Here is a 23749-nt window from a genome sequence, read left to right on the forward strand (position 1 = left end):
TGACGTCAACAACAGACACGAATTCGCAGCCATGTCATCCATTTTGCGATCGGAAGGCCCATGTTGAGATTGCTTTGCCGAAAGATAGCTCACGTATATCTCCGAAATGGAGACATCACAATGGAAAAACCTTTTTACCACGGATATCCTGAAACGCAAAACTCCAAAACGGAACTTCCGGTAGGCCTACTTTTGTTCTACAACATTACGATCAGTTTACAGGGTTAATACACCTCAAGCTACACGTGTGGCGACTTTATACAGTATAAGTGGAGGAAAAGTTCTCCCATTACACCCCTCCCCTGTTCAATCCTCCCCTCTCCAAAGACACGCCCACATTCGCAAGCGAAGGGCCTCTCGTTTGTTGGAAGTTAACGTTGTATAGGGCCCTCGTGTTAATGATTTAAGAATTTATTGTGTGGGTCGCGTATGCAGGGAATTGAACTCAAAACTCCTGCTCCTCTCTCTCTCTCTCTCTCTCTCTCTCTCTCTCTCTCTCTCTCTCTCTCTCATTGGTGTTTTACGCCGTACTCAAGAATATTTTACTTATACGACGGAGGCCAGCATTATGGTTGGTGGAAACCAAGCACAGCCCGGGGGAAACCCACGACCATCCGCAGGTTGCTGGCAGACCTTCCCACTTACGGCCGGAGAGGAAATCAACATGAGCTGGACTTGAACTCACAGCGTACACATTGGTGAGAGACACTCAAAACTCCACTGAGGTAGAGGGAAATCCCGGTTAGTATATGACTATAATGGAAAACTGTTTCGGATACACACGAATAATAGCAAAGGTTACCATATCCAATAGACTTTGGAAGACTCTCTTCGTAACTTATTTTTCACCTGAGGATGGGTCGTGGGCTCGTGCGCTCGTTGTCAAGATGGTCGTCTCTTAAAGACAATGCCAATGCGATCCAGATGCGGGTGAGAAAGTTTGTTACTAACTTACCAAAGGTCATTGGTTTATCCCAGGCACTGCGGTGTCCAGTCACTAAACTGGTAGCCATCGTCCAAGTGAAAAAATTTTGAGTATTGCGTTAAGCAACAATGAAATAAATAAATATAATAACCTGCGACCAGAGAAGAAGCCAGTATGAGCTGATCAACTGACAGTGAAGCCATTGTGCTGCACTAGCACGCTACATTTGTGATAAATAGTTATTTCCTCTGGCTTTAGACGACCCTTGCTATCTCATTCACGGGAAGTGGATTGGCCCTTGACCAATGGGGTCACAGGCTCGAATCCAACTCTTGCCGTTTTTTTTTTAATGTGGCTGTCGGTCAAGCCGTTTGTCAGGTTCCTGGCAAACGGCGGTCGTTTCAAATTGTTGTGTACGGTTTTAAACGTCAATCATGCCAATCAAATCCAAACTGAAGATCTCGTGGGGAAACACATGGAGATGTACCTGTACGCATGATGGTTCTAATGTAGACGTGGATATAGACATTGATAGGCCAGCAGTCAGCTGTAATGGACGTTCTGCGTGGTGAAATAAGGGCAAGGCCAATTTCCAAAACAACACGAACCGCCTAAGTACTAAGAATGTATAGTAAATATAGAGATTATTCCAATTGATACTAAATAATGCATCAGTCATTCACTCGCTTTGGTATGACCAGAATGCCCAGTATGACTGCATGTAGAAATAAGGCCGATTCCTCCAAAAGTCTGTTCCAGTGTGTGTTAAAGTCAAATAGAAACTTTGGTAAACGAACGACTCGGTGCTATAGGCCATAAACTATTGATCCAATGACCCGTGAAAACGACTTCCGTTTTTTGGTGTTTTACGCCATACTCGAGAATATTTCACTTATACCACGGCGGCCAGCATTATGGTGCGCAGAAACCTTGCGCAGAAACCTCGATTTTCTCTACCCATAAAGCTGGCCGACATTGTATAATTGACATAAAATTCTCGAGTATGGCGTAAGCAACAATCAAACAAATAATAAACAAATGTTCTTTAATCCTGACCATGCATTGCATTGGCAGCTAGTGTTAAAACAATATGCATACAAAATAAATCTGTCTGTACATGTAGTAGAAATTTTGTTATGCATAAATGCCTTCTACTCCAGCTCTCGGTTTCTCCAGCTCTGATTTATCTGAAATATAGTCCTTTTCCGTTATTATAATAGAGTCGCATTTTACAACCATCCATTTACGGAACAATGGAACGAAGAGAAGAGTGGCTCCAGCTAGTATCAGAATTCCACCAATCACACAGAAGCTTATGACGTAACTTCCGCTCATGTCCCGCAGCCAACCTGAAACATTTAAAAATACAGAATGTACCATGTTTTATAAGTCATTTTGCCCGACAGGGTCGAAAATGGTCAGGACAATCAAGACACATAAAAATTAAATATTCGCAGCCAAATGTCTTAAATTTCCGACAAATAATGACCTTGCGTTTTCGACAATATGAGGTTGAACTCCTGGTGATTAGCCTAGTGAAAAACTCATTTTTCGTCGATCCGTTTTTGACAACAAACTTCGAAACATACAGAGCCTTGAGTTTTGCCTGTTTTTAAAGAAATGAAGATTTTTTTATCATAAATTACTGCTTCATCCCAAATAAGAAAAGACAAAGCGCTATATGAACTTCGAGGAGCAAAAGGATAAAGAAATTGGTGGCGTAAATTGCAAGGAACAGATTGTGATATCCTACGGAATAGCACAACGGGAATGCTGGTGATACATGTTTTTACAACTACTGTTTCCTGCAAGTTTATTGCATAAAATAAATGACCTTATGCAATCTTAAGTTAAACTAATACGACAAACATGTAGCATCTATCCTGCTCGTTTTGTTTTTAAGATACAAAACAAGGGAGAAAACTCTCGTGGATCAGCGCGACAAAAACAACTCTGGGGAGCCACGGCCTTAAACAATTCACAGCGATTTACGGTGATCATAAATCTTTTATGATATTTTTCTAAAATAATATTCACTGGACTTTCAAGACGAAAACTTTGTGGTGTTTTAAATCTTCAGTTTTTAGTGCTATAACATCACATCAGCATTCTAAGACGTTAAGTTTCGCGAGATTCGTAATTCACTGAACAACATATATATATATATATGTGTGTAAAGGAGCAATACAAGAATTTTACATCAACACATGCGCCGTTCTCTAAGTTCGCTTTACATCACTGCCGCCACTAGCAAATTTTGTAGAGAAATTTTCAGAAACATCAGCGAGGTCACTGGTCACTGTATGAGACGGGAAGTGACGGTAAAAGACAAACACTCAACCTTTGTTTCTAATAATTCTTTATACACATGTATTCTCTTTATGCTAAATGTGCATAACATGATTCTAGCCAACAATTTTATGGACGAATGCTGATTAAATAGTTCCCTGGCGAGGGCAGGAGAGATGAGGCTAATCCTAAAGAAACCTACTCTAATGGTCAAGCTTGTCTAAAACGAGCGTAGAGAGCGGCCCGTATGCAGTAAAGAGTATGAACTTACCCAGAAAAGGGTTTCCTGCACACAGTGCACTGCCCTGAAACAAGAAAGTTACTCCTAGTGCCCTGGGTAACACGTGTGACCCGAAGAAGTCTGTTAGCACCACAGCGATCAACGAGTACATTATTCCACCGCATATGCCATATGATATTGACACTGCCACGAAACCCCAGAAGTTCCTGGCCAAGAAAGTCAAGATGGCCGTCAAGCCTAGCAACAGGTAGCCTATGGAGAGGATTCTGTAACTGGCTATCAGTTTAGAATCCACTAGTAATCCTATAAGAATTCGTCCAGCAAGGTCACACCCTCCCATAACTGATATCAACGGCGGGATTTCGTGGTTGCTGAGGCCGACATCTTTCGCGTGTGGTGGTATGAAAACTACTTGGGTAGCAACGCCGATATATCCCAATACACATGAAAATAACACCAGTAGAAACAGAGGATTCTTCAGGATGGAACAATAATGTGATATCCCGCTGCAACAACGACACATGAAAATGGAGGTACACACGCAAGCAGTGTTGTCGATGGATTCTGTGAATCCCCTGTTTGATGTGTGAGAATGTGAAAATATTTCTGGTGTAGAATATAGATTTCCTGAGCTAAGATGCAATGGCGGGTCAGCCCTAACGAGCTGTAGGTACTGTTCTTCCACTCTGCGCTGGGAACCATCCCGTGAATCAAGCAACGCACTGAACTTTTCTTCTTTTATTGGAGCAACCTGAACGTTTCCATTTTGCAGCTGCCTTCCATCGTCACGGATCTTTGCCATCCCGTGTTCATCCAGCATGACTTCATGCTCATTTTTCTCCGCTGAAGAAACTTTCTCGTTAGAGTAATCTCCCTTGTTTTGCTTCTTGCCTCGCCGCCGTTTGGTGTATTCTGCCACAGGTCTCATCAAAGCTCCGCAGACGACACAGTTGAGGATAAGTCCACCGAAAATGAGGACAGCTCCGCGAAAGGCAAAGACGTCAATGAAGTAGCGAAGAATCGGTGGGAGAGCAAATTGGCCAAGACTTCCTCCGCAGACGGCTATCCCAGACGCCACCGCGTATCGTCTGTGGAAGTATGCTCCAAGCATAACCATATAGGGCCCCGTCTGGAAAGCATTTGCTACACCTGAAGAAGACAGTGATGCATTAAAAGGAAAGACAATTAATGATGTAACCTGACTTATTTAGGAGGATTTTTATAAGTTAAAATAGACCTATACGTCTACAGACATTTCTCTCTGAGGTGCTTAGTATCTCCATAAAACAGCTTTTAACTGTGAATTCCTATGAGGCCATGAGAATGGCCATGTAAAGGCAACCGGAAACACGATTTCTCATCAATCATACCCCACGCGCATACACTGTACGGTTAAAACACGCATACACTGTACGGCTAAAACGCACGTACACTGTACGGTTAAAACACGCATATACTGTACGGTTAAAACACGCATACACTGTACGGTTAAAACGCGCATACACTGTACGGTTAAAACACGCATATACTGTACGGTTAAAACACGCATACACTGTACGGTTAAAACGCGCATACACTGTACGGTTAATACACTGTACGGTTAAAACACGCATACACTGTACGGGGTATAGAGATAACTCGCACTTGATTTGCGGCGTATTCGATTTTTCCTGTTTACGCAATTTTGAGTATTTTGAACGGCGATATCTCAGTTCCATACATTTCCAAAATTAATTTTAACACACTTGAATATGAAAAAATCTTGAATATGTGACCTAACCACTCTAAAATTTCTCAATATTAAACTAATGTTTCGACGTTACATTCCTTTTGTGTACGAGGAAATATTTCATCCAAGTGTACACATACAGACAGGGGAAAAGTTTCTCAGATGGGCATCTATGTCGCATGGTTTATGAGGAAAGTTGATTTACGATTATAAAAGTCAACCTCAAACCACAAATTTGAGTAACTCTACTCTCTCATCGGGTGAATACTACACAGTAAAATAAGTTTATAAACATATTTCTGTTATTGTTTAGAGACGCGTCCTTGTTTAGTATGTTTAGTAACTAGAAAGATGCGTTCATTGTGAAACATGTGAAAAACATGTGAAATGTGTTCAATAAACACAAACAGTCCAGTAATAAAAAAAGGATAAACATTATGTTTACATAATAAATAGGAAACATTTACTATAGAAGCAGGTCACAATCTTACTGTGTTAAACAATTCTGTTTACTGGACAGTGTATGTCTGTTGAAAATATCCACCACATTACGATGCAATCATTTCTCATCTTTATTAGACTGAACACATCTCCTTAATTTCTAAACATTTTTAAACCGTAACAGAAATGTGTTTTTAAACGAAACACTTATTTCTGGCGTGCATAGTGGAATTCTAGACGCCCCCTAGTGGTGAGCGAGTGACACGCCTCTCAGCACCTATTATCCTAACTGGTGCTATGACAGATAAATGCGCCAGCTCACCTGTGAGTACTCCTATGTAGAGAATCGCCTCCGCCAACGTTTTCGCCTGTGACGCCAGAATGACACCTAAACTAAATCCCACACCACCGATCATGGCCAGAGTTCTGCACGTCAGGCGTTCAATCACCACCGTCATCACAAATAAACCTGCGCAAAAAACCCCCAAAAACCCAGTAAATTAATTGTGAGGCTCAAACAAAGAATCCCTTTGACTTAAAACTAATTTTATTTGTTCCTTTATTTATGCCCAACCCCATACTCAGAAAGTTTTTACGCACGCATTTAAATGAAGTGTTTCGTTGATAAACACATTTCTGCAAGAATTTACAAGTGACCTGATGTTCATTCATAAAGACTGTGTTCAGCAATTTTTTAAAAAATGTGTTCCATATATGTACAGCAAACATGTGAAATATTACATAGTTATGTAAGGGGTATATTTTCAAAAAACACAAATACTCAGGTAAACATGACTTATTATGTGGAAAAATCTCATCATACTGTAAAAATGTTTACTATAGTAAACATGTGCTACGTTTACAGCTCGCTAGTAACTTGTCAAAGATAGGTAGTTTACTCCAGTGAGAAACCTCACCACCATCGTAATGTGCCCAGGTTTAGAGTATGGCGACTGATTTAATATATTTATATTAAAGCATCGCGTGGAAATGAATGGATGGGGTTTATGTCTGCATTATTACAATTTATCCATATAGCTGCGACACACATGGGAAAATGGCATGGCTAACTTACTGGCCACGCTGAAGGACACGCCTTGTATGCCAAATATGAGTGAGGTAGAACTGGATGTGCTGTCAAAGAGATCCAGGTATTCGACGAAAAAACAATCCAAACGACTTGGCGAATCCAATCACGAAGAAGTTTCCGAACAGACAGGCTGGAAAATAAACACACCAAAGGGATTTACTTGCAAGTAAACCAGGAAATGAAACAACCACGTGTTTTATAAGAGGATTTAAGTGAAAATGAACTTGCCAAAAGAGTTGTGTATATATTTGTTATACTGTTTGACATCCAAAATTAACGCTTATTTTTTTTTTCAAGATTTCTTCACTTAAATGGTTTTTGGGCAATCATACAGTCATCATAGAAAACCGGCGAGACCGGGTTTCTAGTCTGCGACCTAATTGTTGAGAGGCAGAGCGACACAGTACAATACAGCCGTCAGCCTTGCTGCACAGCACGTCAGTCACGTGGTACTGATCAGAAGTGTCATACGAAGATAAAAAGGTGAATTTTACCTAACAAAACACTTTACTACGCAACTTGGTTCAGAATCATTTAACCAGGGGTTTTATCCTATAACAGTATGCGGTCGCTGTGAGTTCCAGTCCAGCTCATGCTGGCTTCCTCTCCGGCCATACGTGGGAAGGTCTGTCAGCAACCTTCGGATGGTCGTGGGTTTCCCCCGGGCTCTGCCCTGTTTCCTCCTACCACAATGCTGGCCACCGTCGTATAAGTGAAATATTCTTGAGTACGGCGTAAAACACCAATCAAATAAATAAATATAACAGTATGCTGAGTTAAATGCTTTTCTGGTACTCCACTTTTAAGAGGGGGCTGAAACAGACAAATAATGAGAACCATTCCCTATTTACATGTTTAACGTAACGTTTAAACGTTTAGCTTAACGTTTAACGTACTTTAACAACTTTTAACGTCACTCATATGACGACGAGGAATCATTAGGTGCGTGTACATACAATGCGTCTTCTTGTGGCAGGGCGAGTCCATGCCGCTACAGTGCTGCCTCCACCGGCATAACATACCGAAGACACCAGACAGTGATACCATACCCTGTCACATTATACTGAAACCGGGCCAACCAGTCGTGTTCCCTTGTTCTAACCTCTCTGTTCTGAGCACCAAGCGAGGCAGCGACACATACCATTTTTAAAGTCTGTGGTATAACCCGACTTCAGGGCGGGCTCTCTAACCATTGGGCCACAAAGTGGTCTATTTGCATTTACCTACATCAACAGCTGTCTTAACCACTATGAACCTGAAACATGTCAACTTGGGTGAGAGAAAACATCATTTTAATGTAATTACCTACCATGTAGATCTAAAATCCCCAACGACCATACAGCCATACACTCTCTCGGCAGTTAAAAAGTTAAAATGTCGTTTCAAAAATTTGAATCATACAATGGGAGTGATGGAAAATTTGTGAACTTTATTATGGCCTTGTGGCTGCGTCTCCATATAAAGCCTGGTTCTAATAAAGCCCGCGGCCACCCCTTAGCGATTCCCACCATCTGTAAACAAGGCCGAGAAAAGACACTAGTCAAAAGACACCAGTCGTGATACCTTTCCCAGTAACGCTACATAGTGAAACAGGGCCAACCAGTGCTCTGCTAAATACATGAAGCCTGAGATTCGTTACACTGGTAAAAGCATACCTTATATATAGTCTCCACACAACAAGTTGTAATTTTTTTTCGATTTTTTGTTTTTGTGAAAAAAAAAAACCTACAGGGTTCCAATGATCCATAAATACGCAAAAGCTCTATAATGAGTACCTCTGTGGATATCGCCATATTCTTAAACTATGAATTACATTAGCGCATTGAAATTCTTCTTGTCAAGGAAGATTTTCTCAGGACCAGCACGGTTGTTTCATTAACCGTCGTACCTGACCACACAGGCATGACAAAATGTATGTTCTAAAAAATGGCTTGTAGGCATTCCAGTAAATTACATAAATACCTATTATCTCATTAAATTTAATTAAATTTTGCCATACCACTTCATGCAGTTCCCCCCACCCCCACCCTCAACTCCCCACCGCTCAGGACGGCTTGTGTTAAGCGGGCGGCGTGGCCCATGATCTGAACTCACCGACTGCAACTACCCAGGCCCATCCTTTATCCTTAATGCTATCTTGTGTGCGCTCCTCCGCAATCATATTCATAAAAACCTGTTGAAATTAAATAAAGAAGAAAATGACTGACACAAATACACATTTAATTTACTTATATATTTATTTGTTGGGTGTTTTACGCCGTACTCAATAATATTTCACCTATACGACGGCGGCCAGCATTATGGTGGGAGGAAACCGGGCAAAGCCCGGGGGAAACCATCGACCATCCGCAGGTTGCTGGAAGACCTTCCCACTTACGGCCGGAGAGGAAGCCAGCATGAGCTGGACTTGAACTCACAGCGACCGCTAAATACACATTTAAGTATTGTTTCCTGTTTAGATGTATATATATAAGAATACCCTGTACCGTGTTGACGGTCGGGCGGCAAACGTTGATTGTGTTCAAAACATCAAAGGGTGACCTTTATTTTAAACCGGCAGAAAAATTCTTATACTCACGGAAGATTTCTTAGAATCAGTACGGTTGTTTCGTTATTCTGAGTAAAATTTCAAACAAGCATGTCAAGCAGTTTGTTCTAATGGCTTGTAGGCATTCTTGTAGATAAAAAATAACGTAGACTTAAATTAATCTTATTTAATTTTAATTTAAATTTTGTGTCGCATATTTGTGTAACGAAACCAGAAATTGTTAGTTTACCCTCAAACCACTCAGTTTATGCAGACGTAAAGGCTACACGTAAAAGCATGTGCATTAAGTTTAAAGTCTATTATCCTCAGTCCTAAGCAAGTCACCTCTTTAATACAAGTCGTGTCCAGTGCTTTCATATCTGTCACAGTTTCTCACTAAATGCCACGAACGTATATCTAAACCCGAAAACAATTGTGAACTCATGAAAAGTTATCAAACGGAATTCACTGGCAATATTAATTAAGTCAGTTTATCCTCCAAAATTTATTTATCTGGCTTACATAATCTGGCTTGTCGTTATACCTTGTCTTCACTACAGCGATCTTTCCAAAATAATGCGCAGGTTTTTAAACGCTGTCGGTAAATTTAGTGCAAACAGCAACCGATCCAATAACTTATAATATCTTTTACTCATTTTATTTAACTAGTATAGAAAAGGAGTATACTCGGCTCTGTACTGCTTTTCTATAACATCAATCACTGCACGGATTGTAGCTGTTGTACACATACATATCTGAAATACTGAGCAAACATGGGAATGGTCGAATTAGTGAAACGTATATTCTTTCAGTGCAGCGCTGTTCTTAAGTCGAGGGAAAACAATTAATCTTTACCGTATACAATTTCTTAAAGGTACATTTAGAATTACATAAAATACATATATATTTACAATAATGTATTCAATTGTTATACATATTCATTTATAACAGTCATATTAAATAGATACAAATTGACCTGCTTGAGCAAATATATATTTCTTCAATGCGGAGCTCTTCTTAAGTATATAAGTGTATATATACGTTTTCGACCACCCCAGTCTACCCAGGTAGCGTTACACGTTTTCACACAACCGGCTTGTTGTCCGCTGACGCGAAGCTGGGGATACTATTATATCGAATGTATTGTCAACTTATTTCTTGTATATACTGAACATATTTCAACGTGTCAAACTACTGTATACGAAAATTAAATCAAGGACTCACGGATTACTACTCTCCGTGAAGAGAATGGTAGTTCTGCAGGTAGCCTGGTCAACGCGGACGGCGAACGTCTTGACCAGGTAGCCAGGTACTCCATCCGAATTTGTCTGAGACACTCCTGGGCAACCGCGATTCTTTCAGTCAGTGAACATGTGCTTTGCCACGGACAACCACATGGAGCACTTAAAAGGGCACACGTTCAGTAGGAAGACATTCAATGTGTCACTGATTGGAAACCTTGTGTTGTTTAGGGAAGTGGCCCAGGCAATGTTCGCTGTATAAGTAACGCACTTAATAACGTAGACGCTTTAACTCTTAATATGCTGTGTTATATAATGTTTCCCGTTGTACCAAGCCATCTCATCATAACGTTCATTTACTGTATATATATATATATATATATATATATATATATATATATATATATATATATATATATATATATATATATATATATATATATATATATATATATGTGACAATATTTATAGAATAAACATTCATTTCTTCTGCTGATTGGAAACCTTGAGTTGTTTAGTATTTCAGAACTTTATCCAATCTAGTTACATAATAATACGTTCATGCCGCCGGCGAAGTTGGTGACACCTGCTGTTAACCCAGGTGTGTTCTCTCAAGCTATCGGTGAGTCACAGGTTCTGACGACTGAGTTACTTTGGCCCTCAGAGACCGGTTGTGACATGTCCATTCCGACACTGGTGCCAATACACACCAATAACTTACATGCACAGCCGTCTGCTGAGGTGCAGAAGTATAGGGCGTAGAAATAAAAGTAAACATACTATAGGTGTTGCATTTCGATTCCCATTCCACTCCAAAATCACACCTTTCCCCACACTCCCTCACCCCCACTACCTTTCCCACCCCATTACTTTTCCCACCTGTCTATACTTCCTTGTCAACCTCTTCCCGCCATTGCTCTTATATATTATTACAATACAAACGTGTCGTTAGTCAACTTTTGTATACAATTTTGAAGAAGAGAAGAGGGTAATACAAATGGTAGAACTTGCCAGCAAATCCATTTGATCAACTGTCAACAAACAAAGTTAAACTTCAAAACAGCGCTTGATTGAATGTCTTAAGTTTAACAAGGTAATAATACTGAGGTCATGTGCGTGGCGTCGCGGTGGGTCATTGTTCAGTAATGGGTCCATGACGCCGCCAATATTGAAAATGCTGCCTCACTTAAAAGTTACGAGATGTGACATGTCTGTCGGTCACAATATATACCTAGCGGGAAATATCAAAATGGCTTCTAGGGCTTGACACGATAATTATTTCTGATCTGAGGGACAGTTTGACCTGGGTCAGTCCATACCAAACACTAAAAACTTGTACTTGTTGAGAGGTTAAAGCAAGGAAACAGGACTGATTGGGCCGGTGTCAATATAATGTGACTGGGTGGGATGTCATGTCTGGTGTCTTCGGCATGAGTCTTGCAGCACATTATCAGCACAGTGTACACACTCCTCGTCGCCATATGACTGAATAATTGTTAAGTACGAGGTAAAACCCAAACCATACATGCATACCTACATAAATATATATGTACAATGTACTGTTACCCAAACTGAATTTATAGCACTACTGACTTGTGCTACTTGCTTGTGCTACTTGCCTGTGTCACTTTGTAAGACAGCTGTTGATTTGAAGAAGAAATAAAATGTACTATTACCCAAACTGCCACCAAAACCTACGGCGTTTTCACGGTGTTTTTACGATGTTCCACTAACAGCAACCTGTTTTTTCTACACTGTGAATGTAGTGAGAACAGCATAGCGGTCCAGTCCGGCAACATTTGGCCACTTCACAATGACAGGCTAATGTGTCACGTGACAGACTAAGGTGTCACGTGACCAAAGCATGGCTTTCCGGTTCATGCCACTCGATGTTAGACAACCATATTAAAACCAGTTTGTAAACAAACTACCAGTCCCTGTGAGCAGGTTTGCAATCTACCTAAGTGATTTGCATCTAGTTGCAAGGGTTCTTTTCTAATATACTTAAAGATATTTTTCAAATAACTCATTTCAGGATTAGTGGCAAGACTGTAACATAATTAAATAGGGAGTCAACTCGCCGGAACCCCACCAGACAGAACCCCGGCAAATCCACAGTCGATCTGGTTCCAAGATCACGAAGCTCTTGTAGACTTATGTCAAACTCAGTTTCATTTTTAATACAGTTTACTGCGCTAAAAATTTGACTCCCTTAAGGATTCATATTTTTAATACTGAGAGGTGTCTTAGGCATTCATGACAGAGATGAAACCTGGCGTCCACATGTAAGTTCAATTCTAAGTTCAGCATAGTACCACAAACTAAGACAGATTCTTGATCATGGAGCCAGGAGATGCTTGGCGATGTACACATACAGTTTTATACAATATACGAGAAGAGCCTATTCTGTACACCGGGCCCAAAAGGGTGGGGGGGGGGGGGGGGGGGGGGGGGTCAACGGTGTAGCCCTACTTACAATTTAGGCACAGCTTGCTAGTAGAGGGCAGATGTTTTACTGTTTTTACACCCGAGATACAACAGCGGTGACGACTCCGCCCAAATGTTCAGTGCTATACAAGCCTGGATATAACTCACCACGACTCACCACTTACTGTTCATTCGTTTTTTGTTTGTTTGGTTTTTTTTTGTCTTTTTTTTTATACAAGCTTTGTTTATGACAACGACAGATCACTGCTACTTACGTCCGTGTTCGCCTTTTGTTATGTGGGCCTAACCATAGAGTTAACGCTGACGGTACCAACTCACTCTCACCTGAGGATGTAGTTCCACACTTCCTTGGTCTCACACAGTGAATGCACGTGTATGTACAAACGTATATACGGCGTGCTGGTCCACTAATTTTAGGCCAGCGAGCCGATTTACAAGCCTCAAGGAACCGCATTCATACATACTGAGAAATGAATACCGCTTTCTGCACCTAAACGCCTGCAGAGTGATATGTCAATCAGGCCGCGAAAATCTATAGTTATTTTCTGTGAGAACTGCATCTGGCACAAATAACCGGATGTCGGGGTCTCAACATTTAAACCATCCTTCTTTTGTGTGTAACTTAAACAGCCTACACACAGCCTAAAGACAAGATTTTGCCATATGTGCAGTATGTCAGGGACAAACGAAAATAAACTATTACAAAATGCAAAATTTTCAGTCATAGGAGGCTTTACCTGCTTTAGTGACACTGCCGAATTTAATACAAATTCTCAAATCCACTGACTCCCGAAATAATGCTTTTGTTTTCATAAATGTCAATGTTTAAGTTTCCATGTAATGGTGTGAATCTGTAGAGATGCAGTGGTTAACTTTTGCACTCATGAATTACTTAGTTTTTCAATGTTCTGTAAGAATTTGGCTTCTATTTTTATCTAGGCTCAGAACATTTTGAGTACGTGGCGTGTGAGGCGCGCCACGTGATCAGCTGTATCCTATCACGTGTAGCGTGATATTTCATGAGAGAGCGAGTCGTGATTCAGTGGTTAATGACGCTTCCAATTCAGTGTCAAGGACAAACGAGGCCTCAAACTTGCTTGGTGTTTTACAAATTTGCCAGAATATACCGCGCTACCGTCCATGACGATGGAGCCACCCTCCTCATAGGGCAACGTTAACTACAAACTCTGCGCACTACAAAGGGGTAGTAACCCCATACCAGTGCGTCTCAGTGGGAATTTGAATCACAGCGAGAGGACTATTGCATCGGAAGATATAGTCTCCATAGGACAGCAAGATTTATTGAGTTACCGAGAACATTTCTTGTTTACGGAGAGCGGGAATATGCCAGGCTATGTAGTACCTGGGCAGGTGATCGTGAAGCCCACAAGATCACACGGATCAATACGATAGTAGGCTGTGAACCACTCATTCATTTACGGGTTCACTGTGTTTTGTGGCGATTTTCAATAGTCTCCCAGAGGTCTACAACCGCTCGTTGAGCGATCAACCATACCATATGTGACAATTTGCCAGTTGTCACACTGTCGTCGCTGCTTTGATTTTAATCTATGCGCTGGCTTGAGGAAACCAGAATTCTGCTGGTGTCCTGGGCAACCCCGAGGGCTGTTCCCATTGCATTATTTTAATGTTATTGTATAATGTTTAATGTTATTAAACGGTGACGCCTAACAAATTGCGGTTAACATTTATCTAATTCTGCTTAAGGCATGGTGTAATTTGCTGATATTTATTTAAGTTAGAACAGTTTTGCCCGCTAGCCCACTGTCGTCGCTACTCTGGTTTTACTCTGTATATGCTTGAGTCTTTTACACGTATTATATTCTCCTATTATCCTGCATTTTGACATCTATCCTCGAAATCAGTCGACAAAAACGTGATGGACACTGTGGTCGCGTCTATCTCATGTGAGCCTCGAATACTCCGTGAGTTGACGAGTATCAGTGAGTGAGTGAGTGCTTTAACGTCGTACTTAACAATATTTCAGTCATTTTACGACGAAGGAATCCTTAGAGTGCATGTACGTGTAATGGGGCTCCTTGTTGCAGGGATGGATTTTCACCGCTCCTTTATCTAGTGCTACTTCACTGAGACGACTTACCGAAGGCTGGTAAGTGGCCTCACCTGAGACATTATACTGATACGGGTCAACTTGTCGTTGCACTATCCCCTTCATGCTGAACGCCAAGCGAGGAAGTTACAACTTCATTTTTTAAGGTGTGACACGGTTTAGGATTGACCCTGCGTCTACTAGCGGACGCTCTATCAGTTGTGCTAGCGGGGCGTCGAGTATCAATGACAGTCTTAATGTAAAGTAAGATGGGAAAAATGTGATATGCTACGGCTGCCTAAAGTCCCAGATTACATCAGGAATTGATAATAAATGGAGCAAAAGTATAGATACTCAAAAGAAAAAGGCTCAAAAGTCGCAGTTTTAATATTTTCAAAATTTAGTAACAATTTGACTCAAAATTTTGATTAAAACACAACTGATTAAATTCTGCAAATGCTTCTGCGAATTACGAATGTAACAGCGAAGTTTACTTGCTTGTGAACGCAAAAAAATTTTTTTTTTTTTACGTTGTTTAACGGTTTGTTTGTGTTGAACGTTGGTTTGGAATTGGTCTTGCGATTACTGACCCGGAACATTTACTATGGTTGGCGTCTGGTACACGGATGTCTGCATGGACGTCAAGATTCTTGCCTATCGACCGGTGAGATCACAGGTTCAAATTCAGCTCACATTTGTGTTATACCTTGGCTTCTTGTTAGCTAGCCTTTCTCTGGACTATGTCACATTTCCTGCGGCAATAAACCTGACAGTCACATCATAAAAAAATTCTTAAGAATTATTAAGTAATTAATTATTTGTACTAAGTACTAATCAGATTTTTGGTATCAGTGTCACTTTCCACAAGAATATGACGTGGGGATGTTTGTGTTTCCTAACACGGCGTACGAGTACATGAGAGGTACCGTTATGCAATTTACGGTGCATGTTTGAAATTTCAATTAGTTTATAATACAGTAAAAAGCAATAATGAAAACATAAGTATATTCTTATTTTAGAAGGACTGGCCATAAGTAGCCGGTGGCTAGTGTTAAGTTGTTAATCAAGATTTAATGAAGAGTTGGAGAATTGAGATTTGATCTATTGATTTACTTGTTTGGTGTTTTACGTCGCACTCAAGAATATTTCACTTATACGACAGCATTATGGTGGGAGAAAACCAGGCAGAACCCGGGGGAAACCCACGATCATCCGCAGGTTGCTGGAAGACCTTCCCATTAGTACGCTGGGATTTGGGACATGGAGCTAAAAATGCATGTGATAAAATCCAACTCTGTATCAGATACACGTTAGTATATGTATTTAACTTGATATGAGTGTAAATTATTCGCTATAATTACGACACTAGTGCAATCGGTCATTGTCGTGATGTCCTTGCACCGCAGAGGTCTTCCGCAGATTAGTGGTGGAGCGAGGCATAGTGAAATGCGCACGCACGTCTTGTATGCGTGACCATATTCTGAGCGGACATCAAAACCACAGCTTTACGGTGCTGTATTTACATCCACGGAGTGTTATTCCATGACTATGCCCGCACACATCCGTATTTAACATCTGTTCGTTTGGTAAGATAGCCCTTATAAACGTGAAGAAATATAGGCTTCAATAAATAGTAACTTACCTCACTTTAGCCACAGAATATATTTGCCTATTTCAACGGATTGTTAGCCTTTCCTTCGGACAAAGAGCATGGAGGTTTTGTCGTCGCTGCTTCGCCCTGCGCAAGGCGGAAAGACTGAGCCGAGCGGCGCACAGCCTTCACACAGCTCGTGGATCGATACGCTTTATTCAGTGTCGTCGCTACTCTGCACTCGGAACTGTAATTTGAGTCCGTCACTTTAAAAACATGGGACATGTACTCGTTCTACGATGGTCCGTTAGGGGCATTCGAATTATTTTCTAATTTTCTCATAGTTTCCACACATTCATAGGCTGTTATAATTTGAAACTTTTCATCCTTTGGAACAAGTTTGGCAGTGTTTCCAAGCGAAAACAAATTAGAAAGAATTGATAATTCACTTATAATCTTATTAAAATTATAATATTATTATTTTGCTTATAATAAAAAATACAACTTTTATATATACCTAAAAAAAAAGCAAAAAACAAAACAAAACAGAATTATACGGTTTCTCAGAGATGTAGCGGTTTAATCCGTGGTGAAAAGTTTTCTCTGCGAAGCAAACAATTCGCACCGGGAAGAAAACCGTTCGATCCATCGTGAAGAAACTATTTACACCGTGGAGGAACTTATTTACTATCATAACTATAGGCGACGAAAACGATCACAGCGAAAAAGAAGAAGCTGTTCACGCCGCTACGAAAATGTGTATAAAGGGGAGAGAATCTTTAATGCGCTTTGTAATAAGGACAATTCAGTAAATTCAGTTGGCATTAACGGGTCACCGTAGCCTACCTCCGCCTTATAATAACAATTAAAATCGCGCAGCGGCGAGAATCATAATCGACGGTTCAGTTTACATCGTAATAAATTTCACCAAAAAGTTTACAATCAGTGCGAGCTTGGAAGTATAAACAGATTTGAAAATGTTGTTTATCTATAATGTTATTATGAGCTCAAAACCGATCCGATGCTTCTTCTCGTTAAATTTAATAATCTGAAGAAGGCAGAAACTTTGTTTCTACTCCTCACAAAATATATACTGAGACGATCAAACGACTCATACCATGCAACGATCACACGAGTCACATCATGGGACGATCAAACGACACATCATACAACTATCAAACGACTCAGACCATGCGACGATCAAACGACTCACATCATTGGACGACCAAACGACTCAGATCATGCGACGATCAAACGACTCAGATCATGCGACGATCATACGACTCACACTATGCGACTGTCAAACGACAGTACCATGCTACGATCAAATGACTCACGTCATGCGACCATCGACGACTCACACCATGTCTGCAAACACGTATACTGCCAATTCTGCATGTCCAATCACTGTATATTCCATAACAAATACAATCTGTAAGAAATGGTCATGTGTGAAAGTTTAATACTTTCTCATTCTCTCATATCATGTATGTTAAACATTCAGCCCTAGAGCAACGAATCATCACAAATGTGATTGTGTAGCTAGCGATTTTAAAGATGTATCAGATTTATTTATTTATTTATTTATTTATTATTTATCTATCTGAATGGTGTTTTACGCCGTATTCAATAATAATTCACTTATACGACGGCGGCCAGCATTATTGTGGGAGGAAACCGGGCACAGCCCGGGAGGGGAAGCCAGCATGAACAAAGTGTATTTCACACGTACACAATCGTCCATGTCATTGCAATGAATCTGTCCGGTTGGTGTAGCATTGCCTTTAAATCCTTCTGGCCTTTAAGAATGCTGGGTTGCAGCACTTGCTGGAGGTATGCATAAATGGATGGATGGATGAGCCTAAGGAAAGATAAGAGCAAGGAATGAACTTAATTGATTGACTTCATCTGACTGTTCGCATGGTTGTTTGATGGATTATTAGATTATTAGAGTTTTTGCTAGAAAGAGTATTTTGGTTGAACTTCCAGAGGTTGAAATGTCAGTTGAAGGTAAAAGATTTGAGGCGATCACGTTGACACATTTTATCAGTTAAACTATCAGCAAGATCAAGAACTTTGACACATTGTATCAGTTAAACTATCTGCAAGATCAAGAACTTCGACATAAATCTTTGGCACAGGATAGAATTAAACAGAGATAAAACTTGATATTGATGGAGGTGGCAAAAACCAAACAACAGGTTGATCTCCCATCCCTCATAAATACCCTTAAAGATGCTGCTCACTGTATTGTAGAGTTTAAAGGCAAAGGAAATACTAAAACGAAGTATGTCTCAGATGAAAGACCATTCAACACGATTTAATTTTTAGAATGTTTCCAAACGAGTTAAACGCATTCAGGACATTGGATTTTATGGTGGCCTGTTGGTTATCAATAAGGTCACATTCATGTTTTGGCTTATGATAGCTTTCTCTCCGGCCGTACGTGGAAAGGTCTGGCAGCAACCTGTGAATGGTCGTGGGTCTCCCAAGGGCTCTGCCCGGTTTCCTCCCACCATAATGCTGGCCGCCGTCGTATAAGTGAAATATTCTTGAGTACGCCGTTTCTCTCCCACCATAATGCTGGCCACCGTTGTATAAGTGAAATATTCTTGAGTACGCCGTAACACACCAATGAAATAATTAAACAATAAACAAGTTTTATTTTTGCTTGAAACAGTTTGTTTCACGGTTCATTCGGTGAATGCATTCTTAGGTGTATATTTATACATTTCGAATGATGAAATTTGCAGTCTGTGTATTAAATGGCCACAAATGATGTGGCCAGGAAAGACCACCGTAGAATCCAGAGTTTCTACTGCCTTTTTCTATAGGCTGTGGAAGTTATATGACTAGATGTACTTTTCATGACAACGTTTAACGGTCGTTCGTCTGAGATATACTTAACGTTAGTGTTTGTTTGCCGTTAAGCAAAAAAAAAACATGAGTGCAAATTATTTTAGAATTGTCCTAATAATTACCTTTCACAAAATATCAGCTTTGTTTGTGCACACTTTACCTTTCAAAATAGGCAATAAAGTTACTAAAATTAAAAAACGGGTATCACTACATATCATTATAAGTTTTTCGAAACTGTAGAATAGTTTTAACACTGTGAATACTAAATGTACGAGCCTGATAATTCAGAAAACTGGATATAATTAACAAATATGGATTTGGGCCAAAAATATCAGATGTAACCTCTTTAAAACAGCTATCTTCGCTCACACCAGTTTAGACAGTTTAAAGTTTTCGATAAATTCTTTTCGCTAATTCTTTTATTCTTTACAAATGATTTTATTTTATATATGCTTGTATACAAACATATTTAGTTATTCATATCTGTATACACTAACACACGCTTATGTAATATTAAAGTGAGATACAGGCATTCTCAATGCTATTCAATTTAATTTGACACAAGAAGCAGATGTAATCCACTGATGATTGATGTATTAGGAACATTGCATTAATATGCAGACGGTAGTGTTTATTGGTGGGGGGACCCAGAATAAATCCTGCCCCGCCCTTTATGAGATAAGTAACACAAACCTCTTGATATAAAGCCATTTTCATGAATAAAATACCTTTTATCTTAACAATAATAATAATAATGTTTCATCATCATAGTTATCATCATTATCATTAGTATTATTGTTCTTTTTCTTGTTGCCATTGCTATTATCATCATCATTATCACCATCATCATCATCATCATCATTACTGTCATCGCCGTCGTCGTCGTCACCATCATCACCATCATAATCATCATTAAACTTAGTCACCCAGTATAAGGCCGGTACATTTACCATATGTTTCTACGCAAGGTTACACATATGCCGTGAGAAGCATACTATACATACATGCCACATAATGCTTTATATATCCCCTCTATGTCCTTGGTACAAAGTTGTGAAGTGGCAAATCCAAATATGAGCGTAGATCTGTTTACATTCCGTGCAATCATAAAAGACCTTGGACTCGTACCCACAGATCTGCATATAGTGAAACCATAATGCTACAAGATGAACGTAAATAAAGCGATTCTTCAACACCTTTTATTATTTTCCATCAGTTTGATAAAAACACAAAGCATGTAAGAAAGTAAAGAAGTCTACATAGTATATAAACGTATTTATAGCAGCATTGTATAAGCTACGTGCACATTGGCTCGTAAAGTGTGATTAAAGTTTGCTGTGTTGGATTTCTCTCCTATTTAAATATTTACATTAGTATTGTAATGTTTACTCACATGTATACACTGTCCCCAATAGGCTAGGTTTTATAGGTCAGATAAAGCCTTTTATAGCATATATCCCTAGATTGTTCATTTCACTAACACATTCGCATTTGTAAATTATTTTTCTATCGCGCCAACAAGGACGCAGTCTCAACAGGACAGTTTCGAGACAGCTTTTGTAGGCATTAATTTACCGATCTCTTGGTTTACCGTGTTCTAGAGGCACAAATTACACCTCTAACCTTTAGAATCTTTTTAGTTCATATAAGTTCAGCTTCTCAATTTTCCCCATCGTTTGTCTACTCTAAATAAGGTTTGGCGATTTTTTTTCAGACGTCCTGAGGTTACAGTAACTCTGACAGCTCACATGATACAGCAGGACATTTTTTAATTTTAACGATAAAAGAGTTCGCACTCGAAACGCCCGTTTTACAATATAAGCAGAGGAGAGGCCTTCTTTTTTTAAACACTTCAGAGCAATGTCGGTTTGTTTCTATGACTACATAATCTTGGATATGTCAATAAATCTCATTTATATAATTGTCGAGATATTGTTCGATAAATACTGTTGACGATGCGTAATGCCTTAAATAATCATTTACTATCATTCTTTTTTTTAGATTCTCCCCTTATATGGCTTAAATACATTCGAGGTGGAATAAATTCCTAAACATACATTTATCGTTTTTTCAAACTGTTGCCACAATATGGGCGCGAACCCCTGCGGATGTGGCTTAAACCCTAATCATTTAGTTATTCATAAATTTGTGTAGCTGTTACCACGATATATTCAGTTAAAATACTTTCGATCCCATTAATTCTGTTATAATTGTCGCTGCAAAAATTGCGGGAATACTGATGGCAGACTTATCACCAATTTTTGAGGCTATTTAAAGGAGAAGAAAAGTTTAAAAAATCACTATATAGGCTGAAAAGAGCACATTTTTCTATCTGGTGGTGCCTAATTTTGCGATTTTTTCTCGCCATACACGTAAAGCCTGAAAACGGCAAAGCTGGCATAAATCGCTGCGTCCATGGCGTCCTCCATCTTTAACACCTTGTAATTTATGCTAGGGGTGTGTTGCCTGAGGGTCGCTAAAACTGCCGGCTTGTTCGTGTAAATTCGGTACCTACGTCCAACATTCCGGTTTCCCGATCGTCAAGCGAAAAACGAACTGTACTGTTCTCTACCTTCTGGGAAGAAGAGTTCTACCGGAAATGTACGACCTGTACTTCGGTGGAGTCGCCCACAGAGAATTTTGACGTTGACTTTATTTATGATTTATCAACTTGAGGTACATATTAGAATTTTTGTATGGCATGCCCCTGCGAGGAAATGCATACCCTTTTCAGTGGTATTTGATTGATATTTAAATTTTCTTCTCCTTTAAGAGATTTGCTCATTTCCATGATTATAACATTGTTACAAACCTGTGAAAATGAACTCTTGGCTGAGGAGGTATCAATGTCCGTGTCACGTCACGTCCTTTGGTATATATGATGCTGTGTTTTTTTCACACGCATGTGTTGGTTTCAAATAGTCAAGGAAAGTATTCTGAAACCAAATTTACTTTAAACTTACAAAATGTATGGGTCAGGATACCCAGTATCCACATTAAAGCTTTACTGAGAGGACGAATATAACCTCACCACTTATATCATTCGTAGGACAATGATTTGGAATAAGCAATAATCACACAGCATAATAATATGGAAAACGTGAAATGTGAAATACATTTACAGTATGATCGTTAACATGAGAAAATGCAACTGCATTGCTACCAAGTCCTATGCCATGTAAAATTCGGTAAAAAAAATTTGGTAACCAGAAGTACCTTAATTCTTCTAAGTCTTGGACTTCCTGTCTGCTCCGATTAGCCAATCATGCGTATAACAGTTTCTCTTTTCTCACATGGTTAGTCCATCTCATGAACAATATATACATGCCTTTACTTTTCCAAAACAAAAGTAGACCTATACAGAAATGCAATGTTTTGCTTTCAGTACTACTATGTGGCCGGAAACGGTTCTGACTTGGATGGAAAGATTAATCCGAGTGAGAGGTAATTGTTTTTATCCAGGTAAAAACGTTTCTACTCAGATGAAAACCAATTAAAATTCACAAAACTTAGAAAAACACTAAAGTAGCGTTATTCAGTCACGTAGTGACTATCAGTCAGCTATTTCCGCGCGGGAGCTTGACTATTTTCCTGATCTCTGTGGGTCATTGCTTATCACATGTCCAGAGCAGTTGATTGTAAGCCTATTTCTCGACATTGTATACCGAGGCCTGGACATCATGTATATTATACTACTTCCATGGCCACTTAAAAGATTTGTGTCAGAAATTGTTTTACTCTCATTTGAGGATTTGATGGGCACCGGTTTTGTGTACTGTAACTAAACCCTTTTGAAGATCTAATGGATGTAGAGTTTATGTTCAAAGGCAGCACGTGACCAGAGTGTGTTGAAAACATGTGTGACGTCATCATTGTGGGGAGCGAGCATAAGGTGTACATTTTGAATATAAAGCATAACCTGCCTATGGAATACTTTGATACTTGACACTGCTCTTTCCTCGTCAGCAATGCACCCAGTTAATATGAATTCAATCTGATAAAGTGTTACGGAGAAAATGGAAGGACAGACATGCAGACGGACAGGCCGACAGATAATAGTCAGATGCCTACACTTGCTCAGACAATGCGCAAAAATAAAGAAATTGTCCTGCCAAACAGCTTAGGTGCTACATGTATATGTATACCGCTATTCCAAATCGACCAAGAACATACTAGTAGTTTGGTAACCAATTACACTGCTTAAAAGACAAAACCATAGTATAAGATAAACAGGCATAGAATCCAAGAGTTTAGATGTACCCGGACAACTCACCTTTACATTCGGGTCATCACTACA

At 39.7% G+C, this 23749-nt stretch overlaps 1 protein-coding gene across 2 annotated transcripts; it reads right to left on the minus strand.

Moving 5' to 3' along the window:
* Positions 1–1978: 1978 nt before the first annotated feature.
* On the minus strand, positions 1979–16782 carry LOC135479295 (monocarboxylate transporter 12-like). 2 transcript variants are annotated; one of them, XM_064759116.1, is made up of 6 exons: positions 16645–16782; positions 8810–8888; positions 6701–6845; positions 5948–6094; positions 3486–4604; positions 1979–2274 (listed from the first exon to the last, which is right to left on the minus strand). In XM_064759116.1, exons 4-6 carry the CDS (start codon positions 6081–6083, stop codon positions 2060–2062), a joined length of 1470 nt encoding a protein of 489 aa, XP_064615186.1. In that variant the 5' UTR covers positions 6084–6094; positions 6701–6845; positions 8810–8888; positions 16645–16782; the 3' UTR covers positions 1979–2059. The 2 variants fall into 2 exon arrangements, with proteins under 2 accessions (XP_064615186.1, XP_064615187.1); XM_064759117.1 differs by lacking the exons at positions 8810–8888; positions 16645–16782 and having other exon boundaries at positions 6701–7239.
* Positions 16783–23749: the final 6967 nt, after the last annotated feature.

Source organism: Liolophura sinensis, chromosome 12, assembly GCF_032854445.1.
Source record: "Liolophura sinensis isolate JHLJ2023 chromosome 12, CUHK_Ljap_v2, whole genome shotgun sequence".
In the NCBI taxonomy this organism is placed as follows: Eukaryota; Metazoa; Mollusca; class Polyplacophora; order Chitonida; family Chitonidae; genus Liolophura; species Liolophura sinensis.

What these genes read in the sequence shown, in the direction of transcription:
- LOC135479295 (XM_064759116.1), bottom strand. Translation starts at nt 6,083, where the DNA reads ATGACGGTGGTGATTGAACGCCTGACGTGCAGAACTCTGGCCATGATC. An exon ending in CTACATAGGAGTACTCACAG is followed by an intron (nt 4,605 to 5,947) that starts GTGAGCTGGCGC and finishes TGTCTTCTTCAG; the next exon opens with GTGTAGCAAATGCTTTCCAG. An exon ending in TGCAGGAAACCCTTTTCTGG is followed by an intron (nt 2,275 to 3,485) that starts GTAAGTTCATAC and finishes TAAATGTTTCAG; the next exon opens with GTTGGCTGCGGGACATGAGC.